The following is an 18,192-nucleotide window of genomic DNA, read 5'->3' as shown; positions in this document are numbered from 1 at the left end:
ACAAGTGAGTAATAATTTTCTACAGTATTTATTTTGCGTAAATAACCATTACATACGGAGATTTCTATATAGATTTAAATGTATTTGCTCAACTTTTTATTCGGCAACCAACAGCAAAAACATCGTTACACACATACACACGCACACAAACGACAGTAGTATCTTAATAAAGCTGCACATGAACATGAAGGGGCAAAAGCTTGACTACTCTGCGCTAAAATAGCGCCAGTTAGTGTGTTTGACTTTTGCTGTTGCTGATGTTTACTGGTTGTTGTTGACTCGTTATTGCTTGATGCCGAGACTTTACTTACACATTTTTTTGTTTTGTTTTGTTTTTGGATTTGTTGTTGGATTTAGGTTTTTTTCTTGAGTACAGGAGATTTAAAACGGCGTTGTCAATTGATTTTAGTTTATTAAGGTTTTAGACTTTCAGTTATTGACAACAGAAACAGCAGAAATTTTCGCAAAGCGACCAAAAAGGCAACTAGTGCGGTCAATACTTAACAAAAATTTTCAAGATCTATAGATGCTTTAATATATTATTTTAAACTAAATGAAAAATATTGTGCATTATAATTTTAATTGAATTGTGAAATTGACTTTTCATTGAATTTTTTTTCTTTTTAAATTTGGAAATTTAAAAAAGATTATGAGTGAAAAATTTAAATAGTTTTTATATTAAAAACGCTTTATGTTAACTCAAAAAACAAAATATAGAAAATAATTAATAGAAATATTAAATAGTGAAACAAAACAAAACTATAAATAAAATACTCAAATAACTGTGATAATTTTAAATGTTTTCTTAAAATTTTAATTTAACTCAAAATAAATTAAAATAAAAAAAATTGTAAAATAAAAAATAAAAAAATATAAAGCCGAAGTGAACAATTATAAAAAATAATTTCTAATCAAATAAAATGCCAAGCTTGATCGACACGTTACGCTTTGATGCTTTAACGGCTTTAAGCGTACAGCCTCAGTGTCAGTTGTTACGTGAGGCCGATGCGTGCCAGACCTGCCGAAATATGTCAAAATTTCGAAAAGGAAATCCAAATCTGTTCTTATCCTGCCAAATTAATAACAAAAAATCTGCCAAAAACATAAAATATTGTGATGTAAATAAACAGCACAAATCAAGTAAGTTCTGAGACGACATTCTGTATAAAATAAAGTTACAAAAAAAAAAAAATTTATTTAAGAAATAAATAATAATCAAAAACAAAAAAAAAAAATAAAAACAATAAAAAAATAGTTACTATCACAAAAAAAATTTTTTTTTTAATATAAAAAAAAAAGTTGATATTGAGGGTATAATGTTAATTTATTTGAATAAATCAAAAAATTTGTAATATAGTAGAATAAACTAAAATATATACAGAATATATAATAAATTAATAAAATACAGAAGTTAACTTAAAAATATTTTAATAATTATATATAATAATATAATAGTTTTAAACAAATCAATAATAATAGCTATATATTTAACACAAAAATTAATATTAAATTTAATAGTCGTTTATAAACAAATATCTCTTAATTGAAATAAATTTTAATTTAAAATTATAAAATTATGGAACATTTTAGTAATCAAATACAAATTAAATAGATTTAAATAAGTATTCAAATACAAATTTCTAACTAACTTCAGTTAAAATTTAATTATTAATTTAATTTATTTAACTCATGAACTGATGAAATTTTAAAACAATTTTAAAACAATATACAAAATTCTTTAAAATCTTTGATGCTTAAAAAAATTGTTTTTAAGGACAAACTTTAGAGGTTTTCAAAATGTTTCCTAAGTTTACAGTAAATAAAAAGAAACTAAAAGTTTAAAATATATAAATATTTTTATATTATAAAATAATCACTAAAAAAACAAAAGAAATTGTCAAATAGTATTGAAAATTAAATTATCAATCAAATTTTAAATTATTTTTTTATTTTATATAAAAATATAAAATATATAAAAAATAAAATATAGAAATATATAAAAAATATATATTATCTATTGCTTTTCTAAGCTTTTAATCTAAGCTTTTAAAAACAATTATTTTTTTTTATAATATTATTATTATAATATATATAATTAATTATTATTATTATACTTATTATAATATCAAATTCTATATCAGATAAATAAATCAACAAAACCTATTTTTATTTCTGAAAATATTTATATATTGTTGAACTGGCTAGTAAAAATCTAATAAATAAATAATACAAAACTATTTAAATTAATATTAAAAAATACATTTTATGGTCACCAATATTTCCACTTTTGTCTATAGACATTTTCAGGGTACAATTAATTATAATATATATAGAAATTATGAATGCAATAAAATTTATATTATGAATATATATAAAGAAAATGTGGGTGTATACTTTTTTCTGCTTACTGACCTTAACAATCTGACCTATGGTGTGATAACCCCACATTTTTGCTGATAACATATTAGCTTTAGTAATATAATTTACCTAAATATTACTTCAATAAAAAGAAAAATGTTTACAATGTTTTTTACTATAATACTCGAAACAGCTGCATGGTCAGCCAAAAATTCAATTAATTAAAATAATATAAAAAATAAAAATTTTTGTTGTTGTATTTCACTACTGTTCGAAAAAACCTCTTCATGAGGTTTTTCATGTTTAATGTGAAAGTAAAAACTAAATTTTAATCAGTTAAACAATTTTTTTAAACATTTGAAGCGATCATTTTTGTACTTTAGCAATATTAATACACTTACAATAAAGTTAGTGCTATTAATAGTTAACTCTTACATTTATATTATACCATAAATACTTCATATCCTTTTCAAGTAATATATACATACGTCACATTGTCAATACTAAAAAATGTATCTCAACTTCTTTTTATTTTTAATTCTTGCCATATTGTCAAGTAAAGGTTGTTTATTTTTGGCGCGGAACAATTTGTTTTATGTGATGAAATTTTACTTATGACTCATTTTCAAATAATAATAATTGTTGGTTTTAAAACTCAGTATTAACAAATATATAAAATATATGTCTTTCTTAAAAACGTGAACTTTGAATTTTACACAGTTCCTGTTTTAAATATATATATAGATATTAACTTTTTATTCTTAATTTAATTTAAATTAAAACAAGTATGCTTTTTGTATTAACTACTTTGGTATAGTGTAGATTTTATAACCGTAGGCGTTTCTTCGGGAAGACTTTTATATTTTGACACAATGTATTTTGAGAGATATATTAAAAAACCTCTCTCCTCTCTTACAGAACATTTCTCGTTCCTTAGAGCAGAAAACTTCTTCCTTAAGGACTAGAATTTTATAATGAAAGATTCCGTTTACATATAAACGCTATTCAATCTCAAAGTCGTATATGATGTGATCTGAAAAAGACTTTCAGTGTTAATATTCTGGAATTTTTTTGCACATAACATTTTTAATAAATTTTATTTATTTTTTATACATATGTTAGTAAAATAACAACTTAAAAATTTTCATTTTTTTCTGATTTCTGCTAAAAAATATTAAACAAAATATAGATTTTTTGCTCTATTTTTATTTTACAATAACAAATATTTTTGTTATTAATTTATATTGAAAACTACTAAAGTACTTAAATTTTTTATATTATCCAAAATTATTTTTTTAATTTAAAAACATAAGTATACCTGCTTCTTGAGTATTCCTCTACTTCTTTAGCTTAACAATTCTTGAAAAACTCAACTTTACAACATGAAAGCCACCCTTTCTTGTCCATTACAAGTTAGCGTTTGTTAAAAATATTTAGACCTTATGGTTATACATATGATTAATAAAATAAATTAAAAAATAATAAAATAAAATAAAATAATAATTTTTTAATAATTAATAAAAAGTTATTAAAAAAAAAATTAAAATAAATAAAAATTAACTCTTGAATTAATAAACGCGTGCCGAATTAAATTAAACTTATAAATTATATAATTTATAAATAAACCCTGTGCAGTACCTTAAGTACTTCCATTCAATAATAGTTGTGCAAATTTGTACGTTCAAGGTGTTATTTATTAAATTTATATAGGCAATTGCATTATTTAAGTAAAATTATAAATGCATATACATTTATCCTTATATATTCTTAACGAAATACAGTTTCCATTTGTTTTTAGAATGTGTAGTTTGGTGTTATCATAAGCATTCATTTAATCACATAATTATAATAAATTATAATTAGCACTTTACTTTCGCTGTTATCAGTATTTATAAAAATTTTAACTCAACAAAAAAAATAAATTAATCAAACCTTTAAACTTTATAACTTATATAATATAATTTAATTAAATTTACTAAATGCATTAGAATTGAAATGATCATGTAATTATATTTGTTAATTTTTAATAACAGTTGTTTTTTTTTTCAATTTCTAAATTACTTTTAATCTGATTAAAATGTTTTTCTTTGAGATTTTTTTCTCTAATCTAAATTCCGTTTTAGTTACATTATATTTTTTTATTTCATTATTTGATTATTTTAACACCACTTGTCATTCAATTTTTTTTTTAAATTTTATTTTTATATATTTTTTTATTAATAAATTACATTGTATATATATTTTATGAATGAATCATTTATTTCTAGTTCCTTTTTATTATTTTAATTGAAAGCTAAACTAAAAAATTTAAAAAATCAAATAAAAAGTATATAAAAAAAAATTTATTCATTTAAAAATATATAAAAATAAAATTAAAAAATAAAAATAAAAATAAAAATGGGTGTTATAATAAAGTACATAATAGAGAAAATTTAAACAAATAAAAGTAAAAGGAAATTAAAATTAAAACAAAAAATCTCTCAAATCAATTTCCAATTAGTTTCACACATACACATACAAGCTAACAATAATAATACGAATCGGTTAGTGAAATTGTTATTGTAATGGCGTATCATTAAAAATAATGAAATCCGAAGCTACAAAATTATTTTTATAACCTTTGCACGCTACTTAACAGTTCAGTACGTTCCCTTTCTATGTGAATGTGTGTGGGTGTTGTTTTTCCACGTCTAATGAATGAAAATGTGACTAAGGAAAACAAATGTTACAATGGTTGATGTGTGAATGTGCGTGTGCCTGTGTGTGCGTGCTACAGTACGTTTGTGTTGCTAATTAATTATTACAGTTACTTCAGGTGCAAAGGCTATTTTTAAATTATTTATCAATTAAATGCATCTTTAATATTAAAAAAAATTGTATATAAATATTCATAATAAATATTTGATTATTAACATTATTAAAATATAATTCTATGGAGAATAAATTAATAATGAGGTGGACATTTTTCAGATGTTGTAATAAATAAAACACTCATACGTCACAGCGCATCAAATTAAGACAAAAATATTAAGAAAAAAATGATATAAGTAAAATCATTACATTAACACAAAATCATTCATATAATAATAATAATAATTAGTAATAATAATAACAATAATAAAAATAATATTAATAAGTATGATATAATAAAATAATATAATGGTAATAATTAGTAATAATAATAAGAATATAAATAATAATAAAAAAAAAATAGTAATAATAATAATTAGTAATGATAATAATAAAAATAATAATATACAAAAGTAATTTAAAATAATTATAAAGTAATTAAGTAGTAACTAATTTAAATAATATTTTCTATTCGACGTATTTTTTATAAACAGTCGAATATAGTTATAGTATATATAAATATTTAATATAAATGTATCAATTCTAACTTTTGACAAAAGTTGCAATTGTAATAATAAAAATATAAATAATAATAAAAAAAAATAGTAATAATAATAATTAGTAATGATAATAATAAAAATAATAATATATAAAAGTAATTTAAAGTAATTATATAGAAATTAAATAGTAACTAATTTAAATAATATTTTCATTTCGACGTATTTTTTATAAACAGTCGAATATAGTAATAGTATATATAAATATTTAATATAAATGTATCAATTCTAACTTTTGACAAAAGTTGCAATTGTCTAGACTCTAGAGAATATAGGGGTCAGAACAATGGTATGTTCTGAAATCAACACAAGGAAAGTTAAGTGTAAAAAATAGAATTCTGCTTAATAAGTTAGTAAACTGCTATATTCTTGTGTATCTTATAGGAATGCTGTTCCATCCACCATTACAGAACTTCAAACTTATTAATTATTATTATTATTGAGATATATAATAAAAGCTCTATGATATATCAGAAATGAAGATATAGATACAAAGTTTGAAAGTTGAGAGTGTACATTAAAGTCTTTCCTTGATGAAACTATCTTATTATATAGATGCTCAAATTTGTTTAGAGTTGCAGTGTATTAAATCAAATGCAATATTTATTCCTTCAGAAAAATATGCTCAGAGCATTTTTCTGCAAAATCGTCTTAATAACCTTTAATCATAATTCAATGAAGTTTTTTTAAAAAACTCCTTTAACAACATAAATAATCAAATAACATATACACATATATTAATATAGTAATAAAACTTTTAATATTATTTTAATAGTTTCATTTCCGCTAAAACTAAATTATATTGTTTAATAATAGAAATAGACCACACAACATAGAATAATGTGAGGTCTCTTAATATATACTATTTGTAATTATATGTGTATTAAATGTTTAAATCCTGATAATTAATAAATTTCTAATGCTTTGGCATTTCGGAAATGTACACAAAAATGTAAAATTTATGTTTTACCGATCGCTGCACAATGGACATTCACATTGTGAGCATTGCAACAACTTCATTGTGTTTGCACAAATGCATATTGCATCTGTGGACATTACAAATAGTATCTGAGGGGCTTTGGAGCGCCAGCTAATTGCAACGACCGCACACCTTGAACTTGAGCTTCAGCTTTCTCAATGACGCTGTACGCAATAAACGCATTCAATTATTTGCTATCGCGGTTACCGCGGGTACTATGGCGATCATGACCAGCTGCAATGTAGTTGCATCTACTGCATGTGCGTAGATGCAACTTGTGCAACTAAAATCGTTTAATGTTTGCTTTAATGTTTACAGTAGTAATAAAAACAAAAAAAAAACTGAATTAAAACTCTTTTAATGAATTTACTACATAGTACGGCGTACACAATAGTGATCTTATTAATATATTACGATTTCTGTTAATGCATTTAATTGCACTAGCCCCTGCAACAGCAACAATAGCAACAACAATGACAGCAACTATAAATACAACAAATAAACTCACAATTTATAAAAAAAAATAAATTTAACGCTGAAGATAATAAAGTTGTAGTTTCATTTTGATTGTGAAGTACAATTAAATATTTTTTTATCTCAACAATAAAAAAATAAATAAATATTAAATCAATTGAGTTTAAATAAATATATATGGTATTAATTTAATTTTTTTAATTTTTCAGAATTTGGAGTATTCCTCATAATATTTTTTGTTATCTCCGTACAAACTACACACGGAATACCCGTGACACCTTCCGGTCAGAGGCTCATACGTCATACACCGCAATATCGCCATCAATACCATCAGAAGCTATTGCAAGATCAGCGAACAAGACTACAGCCGACCCCACCACACAAACATCATCTACATCTACGCGCAGCGCCAAATATGAATTGCAATGAAGGAGTGGATGCGGTTGATATAAGATCAATCTTAAAACATCCTTACGATCAAGCCAATGCATCTTTCACACATCTGCGCCAAGTATTAGATGAATATGTAAGTGTGAAAATTAAACAAACTTGTTTTATGAACTATAAACTAGAATATTACTTACCACTTGCTATATATATTTGGTAAAATGCAAACTATTGTATTTTATTCTTATTCCTTATTTCTTATTCTTTTGTTTTTATCAAAATATACTTGATAAATTTCTATATTAAATAATAATAAACTCATTAAAGTACATTAAAGTACTCAATACAAGGCTATTGAAATTTGATTCGTGTTTGTCTTATAAGAGATTTCATCAACAAAAAGTACCTTTTCTCTTAATAAAAGTGTTTAGTTAAACTTAAGTGATGGAAATTTTATTTTAAATTATATAAAAAACAGGTTTAAACAACCATATAACATGGCATTTAAACATTAAAATGTATCTTACAAAAGTATATCTTGTTCGATTGGTTGATTTAAACGGAGGCAGAGCTTTCTCTGTTGCTCTATTGTTACCACATGTTCGTATATGGGCAAAGGGCAAAGCTTTCCCAATTTCTCTATTCTCACTACTTTCCGGAGCTAAGATTTAAGAAATCAACTTCTGATATTTATTAATTAAATTAATCTCTTTTGATCAACACATAAACATTAATTATTAGATTTCTATAGTGTATTATTTTGATCAGGTCATATATGAGCTTTTCTATAGGAAGAGCTTAATGTTATTAGTGTTATGGTGACCCACGGAGATCTATCGAGCAGATAACAAGAAAGGAATTACAAATGTGTGCAAATGGGTGAGGATGTATGTCGGTAATGGTAGTGTGAAAGCGTAGGAGATTGTTTAAGAGTAAGAATGGATTGGAAGTCGGTGAAGTTTTAACCGCTTAATAATCCCTGTTTCTTCCACCCTCTTAAAAGTTCTGTAATTATTCTAATTTTACAGCATTGTTATTTACAGTATTAGTATAAGATATAACTAATAAACGCAGGCTAACGAAGAACATTTTTAATGGATAACTAACTTTATCGGATTGCCGATAAAGTTCTAGTATAGAAACGGTCTAGCATATAAAGGGGATTTTTTTAGTTCATGCAAACAGAGCATACCAGTATTGTAATAGTATAGTGACGATGCGTTTGGCATTTTTAAAAAACCTCTTCGAAAAAAAGACAAAAAAACTTTAAGATATAATAATATATATAACTTATTTATTATGGTTTCTTATGTATTATGTCTTTGTTTCAAAAAAAAAGTTCTTTACTTTAAAGTGTTAGGAAGACTTGATGTAATGTAAGAATCTGTTAACCAGTTGGCCGCGTTCTTTTGAAATAACTTTCAGTACTTTCATTGAGATGCTCTATAAAGATAATGGTCTTGTGGTGGATATGTCTACCTAATCGATCATAACCGATTAGTAAATGTTGTTAGAAGATTGAATTTCTCTTTTAATTATTCTTGTCGCAATTGCATATATTTTACAAATTTTTCTATATTTTATTTCCTTTCTGTTTTTAGGCCAAAATCGTGCAAAATGCTGAATCGGCGCAAAATGTCCGTGTTACTTGGAGACTGCACCATGTAAAATGGGATCACCAGTTGAAAGCAGACTTGACCGAAGATTTTGATGTTGATCCAAAAGTGAATAATGTGTACTTAAATGCTTTGCGCGGGGACTTGAACTTAACTAGGGTAATTATTTTAACTTTTTTTTATTTTTTATATTAACTCATAAAACTAATGAAACATTTTCCTTTGTAGATCAAAAATGAATTAAAAAAATACAATGAAACATTAACGATGTTAAAAGCAGAGGTTAAGAAAGTTATTTCATATCACAATGCAAATAAAGATGAGAAATATGATAAAAATAAATATATTGCCGATTTCTTTGAGAAATTCTCCCTGAACTTAGAACGTGACCTGGAGGAGTGCAAATTAGCAATGGCGACATTGTGTGTTAAAGAGTCGACTGTCGAAGAGCCGGACACTAAATACGAGGGTGGAGATCTAGATAATTGGCTTATCATTCAGGAATACCTACGTTTGACGCATTTTATGAGTGTTGCATATGAGATCATGAGAGATTACAACTAGAGAACAATTGTAATATAAAAAATTTGAATTCCCAATTTTAAAATGCATATCTACATTTCTTATTAAAATCGCAATGGGTTTAGTTTGTTCCTCTTTGTCAAAATTTTTTTAAAAATATTTTGCCCATAAATAGGAAATAATTACCGAAATACTATAATTCAATATTATTTGTTTACAAAATTTATGTTTTAAATTCTGAATGCATTAAATTTCAATATTTTATTTTGTTGTTTCGCTGTTAAGTGTCTCAAAAAATTGAAAAAAAAACAAATCATAAAAAAAAATCACAAGAAAACGTCAAAAAACGTTACGTATTTAAAATATGCCAAAAATCATTACTACTTAAGAACTGTCAGTTGGTTATCATTAGCAACTCAAGCATCATACAAGACCAACTAAACCATTTTATTGTATTAACTAAATGTATTATTTATTATAAATATCTACTGCATTTTGAATCAGTTTGAAGAGAACACTCAAACTCCCTCCAAACTGATTTTTTTATATATATTAGCTTTCCGCACACACCCTCTCACGCTAAACGACTAAATGCAAAATCATCGATTTATCAATTAAATTAAAAAACATCTACACATACATAAGATATAAGGCTTTCACTACTTTAAGGTTAATTTAAATTCATTAAATTCATAAAAAAAGTTTTTTGCATTTTTGTATAAAATTATAAAATATCAGTTTTATGTTATTTTAATTTATATTCACTAGAATTATTTTGTAATATAAGCCTTAATTTATACACAATCTGCGATTTAGATTAATTTTTTATATTAAATTATTATTATATTTATTATTTTATTTATTTGATAATGGAAAATTGGTAGTTCATTTTTAGTTTTAGAAATTAATGATAAATTCAAAAGAAAATTGATAGATAAATTTAAATTTAATTTTTAATTGTTTAAATTAATTATAAATTGTTTTTAATTGTTATGCATAAAGTTATTTTGTAAAAAACAAAAAAAAAAAAAATTGCGCATTGTTGCAAAATTATATACTCAAAATTCATACATATATACAATTTAACAAATGTTACATTGTTGTACAAAACTTCACTGAAATTATATAAATTTATTTAAATATAGTTAAATATATTATAATCGTTATATAACTTAATGTCTTCAAAACAAAAAATAAACAAAAAAATAAACAAATAAAACAAATTGCAAATTAAATAAAAAGGTCTACGTGTTTTCCAAGACTCATTGAAGAATCATTCATTCCAAGACTCGCATACTATTCGGTATTTGGATCAAAATATGCATTCACTAGAATGCCTGGTAATTGTGAAAAGCATTAATTTGTTTATTAATTAAAGTTTGAATGATTAAATTCCTGTTTGCGTATTTCCTCGATTTGCTGGCATAAGTCATTCTTGATCATACATAGAGAGCTTATCAAATGGCAAGCGTGAGGTTTTCGTAACACTGACGTCAAACGCCGAAGCGATGCGGTTGCGTGGCTCATTAATAATACCGTCCCCACTAACCCCAAATATGTAGCAAGTATCCAATATTTTAAGTACCACCAATAACTGAACGACAAACAACGCTATCAATGTGGGTTATTTCATTGACTATAAAGTCAGTTGTATTGCACATGTTCTGATTACAAAAATCTATTTTTAAACTATTATTCTAGCCCTACAGACGAGTGGTTTTTATTTACGATTTAAATTTGTGCTGTTCCCGATTTATATGAATTACGGGTTAATAAATTTTATTTAATAATAATATTGACGCCTTAAGATACATTCGATGCACAATAATTTTATCTGTTGAAAGTGACGAACTATGCACTTGGTACCAATTAATACAGTCTGAGTTCAAGCAGTGGTGTAGTCACAATTTTGTCAGAGGGGCGAAACTGCAATATATTTTTTTGCAAAGTTATCTGCTGTTCACAAAATTTTATTTAAGAGTAAAAAGTAGTTTTATATACATAAACATATGTATATGTATACAGATAGATATGTTACATATAGTTTTGTATTCGAAAGATGAATAATATATAATACTTCTTTTTTAGTGTGTTATGCATTTTACAATATTATAATAAAGTAGTAGTTTTATTATAATTACTACTTTATTATAATTTTTTAAAATATAAAAAACACTTAAAAAAGAAAATAATATAAATATATACATTTATATAAAATATAATATAGATACATTCGATGCACAATAATTTTATCTATTGAAAGTGACAAATTATGCACTTGATGCCAATTAATACAGTTTGAGTTCAAGCAGTGGTGTAGTCACAATTTTGTCAGAGGGGCGAAACTGCAATATATTTTTTTGCAAAGTTATCTGCTGTTCACAAAATTTTATTTAAGAGTAAAAAGTAGTTTTATATACATAAACATATGTGTATGTATACAGATAGATATGTTACATATAGTTTTGTATTTAAAAGATGAATAATATATAATACTTCTTTTTTTAGTGTGGTATGCATTTTACAAAATTATAATAAAGTAGTTGTTTTATATATAACTACTACTTTATTATAATTTTTTAAAATATAAAAAACACTTAAAAAAGAAAATATATATATATTTTTTTTATATATATTATATATATATATATTATATATATATATATATATAATAGGGAGTAATAGTAATAGTAATACTCAGACAAATGTGCTCTCAACATAACAAACACACTTCATGAGCATATAAACCTCATTCTGGAGTATTTTCAGAAATGGAAAATAAAAATCAATAATGAAAAAACTAAGGCCCTGTTTATAACGCGTAAGTGAAGACAGAATCCGTCAAGTGTGAGAGTGGGTGATATGGTGATAAACTGGGAGGATAGCGTTAAATATCTCGGCATCACGTTGAACAAACGATTCACATGGCTTAAATATGTTCAACTGAAAAGAATTAGCTGCGCCAAAATTCTTCATTACCTCCAACCGCTATTTAGAAATGAAAACCTCAATGCTAAGAACAGAAACTGATATATAACCAAATAATTTGTCCGTCCTTCTATATGGTTGTGTAGCGTTTAACAAAGCTTCAAACACTACTATTCACCAGTTATAAATTGCACAAAGCCAGGCTCTGAGAAGACTTTTCAATGTTCCTTGGTACATTAGGACGAATGACATCCTCAGGGGCCTCAAGATTGATCCTATCAAAAAATACATAAAGGATAGAGCCCTGAAATTATTTGCGAAATCTGACAGACTTACTAACACCGCGTTATCAAATCTCAGAATGGTTACAGGCTCGTCGGGGAGATATGCAGATCTGAGTTCAATTATTGCTTAGTCTAATGAAGTGATAAACAATAATCCAGTCAAGGCGCAAAGAGGGGTTTTGTAGAAACAACGTAGTTAATAGAGAGTAAAAGTGCTCAGGTGCACTGACTCAACTCAACTAGCCTCAACATAGTAGTAGAATAATCTAATAGAATAGGGAGGCCAAGATTCATATAATAGAACAAAGTATGCTCTAGTTTATTTTCCTTAAAAATATGAAACTACATATATATTAAGAATGTTAATATAAGCGTGGTCCAAGGTTATATGGAGAGAAATATTTTTATTCTGATCATATTGATTGTAACAATTTCTGAAAAATCAATCTTTTTTAATGGAAAGGAAAAAGATCTGCAGAAATTTTGAAATAAAATTAGAATAAAGACGTACCGTAACGCCTTTGACATTAGTAGTATTTTCCGGAATCTTATTTAAATAAGCTCTTTGCTCAAAATCTGGATCTAACTCTTAAAATTGACGAGTTTTTGATATGTTTCTTATATATTATGATCATGATTTCTGAATAATATTAGTTATAAAATGTTAAGACAAAAATATAACAGTATTGTGTAGTTTTTATTAACATTAACTTATATTCAAAGGAGGGTTCCATTCCCCTGATATCCACACTAAATAAGCCACTGAGCCCAAGTGCAACTTATTACGGAAAGTGTTTTTATTTAGATTTCAGAATAATGAATGAATTTATTTTTAAAAGTGTGTGATACTTACGATATTTAATAAAATAATAAAAAAATTAGAAAAACATTTATTTATGTAATTAAGAAATTCTTATTAAAAACGTCATTAAATAATATTATAGTTGCTTTGTTCAAACAAAAGTGATTAAATTAAAAACAGAGTTTATAACAATTACGTATATTTATGTTATGTAGTTGTGGTTTATGCATTAATTCTTAAAATATCAAAGCAAGTGCAGTAGATATTTAGGAATAAACAACAAAAACTAATGAAACTTTTAATTTAAATTACGCAAATCAACTGCACATTGGCTTTGAGTGTAAACATATTATTCATGGGTTAAATATAACATAGTTCCATAACACTTGCAGTCCTAAAATTCTGGCATATACGAACAATTAAGATAATATACGCTTTTAAAAACTAAAGATTTATATTTCTCTGTTTCAGAGATAACTATATTATCAGCAGAAATATTGACTTGATTAAAAACAAACTTAATTTTTAGATTTAAAAACTACCACACTAATCACCTTCCTACTTTCCTATTCATTGAAAGATTTTCTTAACTATCTAATCAAATGTTATATTTCATATTATTTAAAAATAAGGTGGTCGGTATTCTAAACATAAGCTTCATATGTGTCTCATAAGGTGACAAATACGGTGAACGACGAAGAGCAACAGAGTAATCTCAATCAACTAAACAGCTAACAGATCGTGCTGTATAAGTTAATTTATATAATTTATATAATTTATATAATTCTTATATAATTCTTCGAAAATTAAAATTAAGACAGTGGCAGTGCTTTTGCCGTTCACTTAATTTTTATATTATGTGTTATATCGTCAAGGAGGAATATATCTCTAACGTAATGATGTATTAGATTTTAGGAACTTAGAATAGAAATTTTTTTATAAGGATGTTATTTAGTCATGAAGGCAGAACGTAAATGCTTCAGATGCGGTACATATTTTGAGTATTAAAGTGATTATGTGTACGACCCTACCTGACTGATTTTTTAAGCGGTTAAGTTTGCATCCCGGTAACATTCAGCATCATCGATGATTGAACATTCCCGTAAAGACTTGAGACATGCTCGTTTATACCAACATTTATACCTGATTCGATACAAATATAACAGATTAAACAGATTGAGATTGAGATTAAACATATCTCATTAAAATGACGTTTTTATAAACCTTAAGATAAGGAAAATATATATACCTTTTAGATTATTATAAAAACATATATATTATAACTAATTATTAGCACACATTTACTAGTATGACAAACATGTTATAGATCTAAAGGGTAGCCTAAGATGTAAAACTTTTTATTTATTCTATTTAAAGAAGTGCGTGGATCCCTAGAGAGGGTCGGGGGAACGAGATGCCTGTAATAAATATGTTGATGTATGGATTCGCTAAGCTAGCTTGAAACAATATGCCAACAATACACTGAGGGCATGGCTTGTAGCCACAGAAATTTGTATGGGTCCATGATAGTGACAGAGTTCCAGTCTTGGAGCTCCAGTTTGTTGAGATCTAGACACAAAATTAAGATTAATAAAATGTATTCATATTAATTATATGTTAGAATATACTGAGTGTAAAAATTGAATCGATTAATTAAGTTAATTTCATATAATAATTAGCAAGTGTCTAAGCTAAGTCTTTTAAAAATAAAATTCTAATAATTAAATAATTAAATATTTAAAATAATTAAAATTTTAGTTTTAGTTATTACTTAACTATATTACTTTATATAGTTTAAATGTTAATATTTGCTTTATATTGCTTTCGCATCAAAGTACAATTTTTCTTTCTAGGCATAATGGTCTAAAGTGAACCTCTTTTCGTTTTTTTCTACCTCCTCTTCGCTTAGGTTCTAAATAGGTAAAAACTGAGTCAAATCACCATCTTTGGATTCTTTTCTTATATTCGCCATGGTCACTTTGTCAAAACTTTCTTCACTGCTTTCTCTGAAAGTACTTCGCAGGGCTTGATATGTCATATCGCAGGACTTGATATGTAGTAAGAGGTTTGCGCCCTTCTTTAAAATTTCATGTCTCGCCTGATTGTAAGTAACGGTGGCAATGGAGTACTGACATATAAATTTATTCAGTTGCTAAAGCAACTACACTTAGCGCCTTATTGAACTTAACCTGGATCAGTTTACAAACCATATATTTGTATCAGTCTAACCACAAGTTGCTGTTAGTCAAAAGAATTGATTTAATTAGTTTTGACACCTTCCATATTTAACCTTACCAAACCCAAACCGTTACTTTTTCGGCTGTATTACATCATATATAATATGTCGATTATAACTGTACAACCTACAGGTGAAAAATGGAAGAATTACAAACCACAAGTGTCTAAAGTAGCACTTATCAGGCTTTAATTGATCTCTTTGTTTAAATATAATCTCAATATCTACATATTAATATGTACATATATAAATATATACAAATGTGTATATTGTATTTTTGATATACAAAAGTATTAGTGTTAAGTGAGAAGCGTGCCTATTGAAGAAAAAGCAGCTACTCATATTTCATACGAAGTGTAAAGCCCTCAGCACAAACCCCTAAAACCATACTAAACATATCCATTTTCTGATCCTATATTTTGAAACCGCAACAGAACAAAATTTGGCAGTTAAAAAACAAATTGGTTACCTACATTGTTGCAGACAGACCTCGTGTTGTTGTTGCGCGATGTAGATACTTTGCGTATCTGTAGATACATAGTTATTCCAGTTACTTAAAAATTTTGATGACATATTTGTGTTCTGTCATATGGAGGAATATAAAGTTTCAAATTTCAATTTAGTTAATTTTAATTAAAATTTACTTTCTATTTTGCTAATTATTTAACTATTTAAGAATTATGTTTTTATTTAGATCAGTTACTTTTATATGAAAATACAATTGATTAAAATATATTTATTATTCCATGAAACGCAGTGTTTTTAAATTACTGTCATTATCTTGTTTCTGGTTCCGTAAGACCACCATACCTTATAACATAATATTATTGAAATCAAGAAAGACGAAACAGAAGTTGCTGAAATTAAATTTGATAGTGGTAGCTGTGCAAAATCCAGAAAAGCCTAGTAAAGATATTGAAAAACAAAGTTTGAGATGATTTTTTCCAGCAATCATTTTTCATATGAACCAAATATCTCTTACTGGAGCATTATTTTAGAAGGTACTATGCATCTTAAGAAGTTAAGGGAAGATGAAACAAAAGTTGCCAAAGCTAATATTGATAGTCAGAATTATACAAAATCTAGTAAACTAAATCTATAAAAACTAAAGAAACGAAGCTCGAGATGTTTTTGAGCAATCAATATTCATTGCAGTTAATATTTTTCACTGGAGCATTACTCCTAAAATAGTCAAAAGTAACGATCGGTGAAATCTTCTGCGCTTATCTATATCAACGTCGCTTTATAGCTCATATAATTTTTTGATTCATTTAATTCGATACTCATTGCTAAAGTGTACGAGACAATAGATCTTTCAAAGCACTTTTCTCTTAAATGAACCTAACGTCTGATGTTAATTTTTCAAGCTTCTGTTACCATAAAGCAGGAGAGGTATAATAACAGACTTGTAAACCATGATTCTGTTTGTCTCGAGAAAGAGATTTATTTCTCAATCGCCTACTTAGCCCGATATCTCATGGAAAAGTTATTCTCTATTACGTTATACAATTAACTATTGCTACTGAAATAACACTTTATAACATGTTAGGATCCAGGTTTCATTCATTGTACAACTCCAGTGGATTATTTCCAATAATGTGTCAAGCGAAATCAGATTCAAGTGGGCAGCTTTTATAATCTCACTCAGTTGATACTCGAATAAATTCTGGAGTCTAGTATAGGAATCAAATTTCATTAGTTGACGAAGAGCACATGGAGGAGTTATCCTTTATTGTGCTGATCCTAGTCAACTGACTTTTAACTGGTTAACTTAGGAATGTGGTATTGGTTTTAGGTATAATCCACTTCCCACCATTTATTGGAAAAAAGATATCTAAACCACGGCCTGAATCGTCAACATATTTCTAGTTTTAATTTACCAAAAGTATAAGAGATATCTATTTTTAATACTTCTTTTGTATAATCAAATGTTTGTCCATACCACCTACAACAATTTTTAAAGAATTAGATTACTTCTGTAACTCTATTTTACATCTATTCAAATAGTTTTCATAGAGTTTTTTGGATTTTTCAGCAGTAATCACAGAGTTTAAAAGTTTAAAAAGTACGTAAATACCTTTGTATCTTATAAATACCTTTGCAATTTGTGGTATCACAACGGGCCATTATTTAAGCTCAAGTGGAGTTTGGGTACAAACTCATCCCAGTTCGTCTTACATGAGCTAAGTTAACAAAAAT

At 26.0% G+C, this 18,192-nt stretch overlaps 1 protein-coding gene across 1 annotated transcript; it reads left to right on the top strand.

Moving 5' to 3' along the window:
• Positions 1 to 881: 881 nt before the first annotated feature.
• Positions 882 to 9,952, top strand: LOC119671197. The gene is made up of 4 exons (XM_038081748.1): positions 882 to 1,140; positions 7,428 to 7,744; positions 9,207 to 9,380; positions 9,450 to 9,952. The coding sequence occupies exons 1-4, from the start codon at positions 921 to 923 to the stop codon at positions 9,783 to 9,785; spliced, it is 1,047 nt and encodes a 348-aa protein (XP_037937676.1). The 5' UTR covers positions 882 to 920; the 3' UTR covers positions 9,786 to 9,952.
• Positions 9,953 to 18,192: the final 8,240 nt, after the last annotated feature.

Source organism: Teleopsis dalmanni, chromosome 1, assembly GCF_002237135.1.
Source record: "Teleopsis dalmanni isolate 2A chromosome 1, ASM223713v2, whole genome shotgun sequence".
Classification (NCBI taxonomy): domain Eukaryota; kingdom Metazoa; phylum Arthropoda; class Insecta; order Diptera; family Diopsidae; genus Teleopsis; species Teleopsis dalmanni.
The sequence above is the reverse complement of the archived record's forward strand: the minus strand, read 5'-3'. Positions and strand labels throughout refer to the sequence as shown.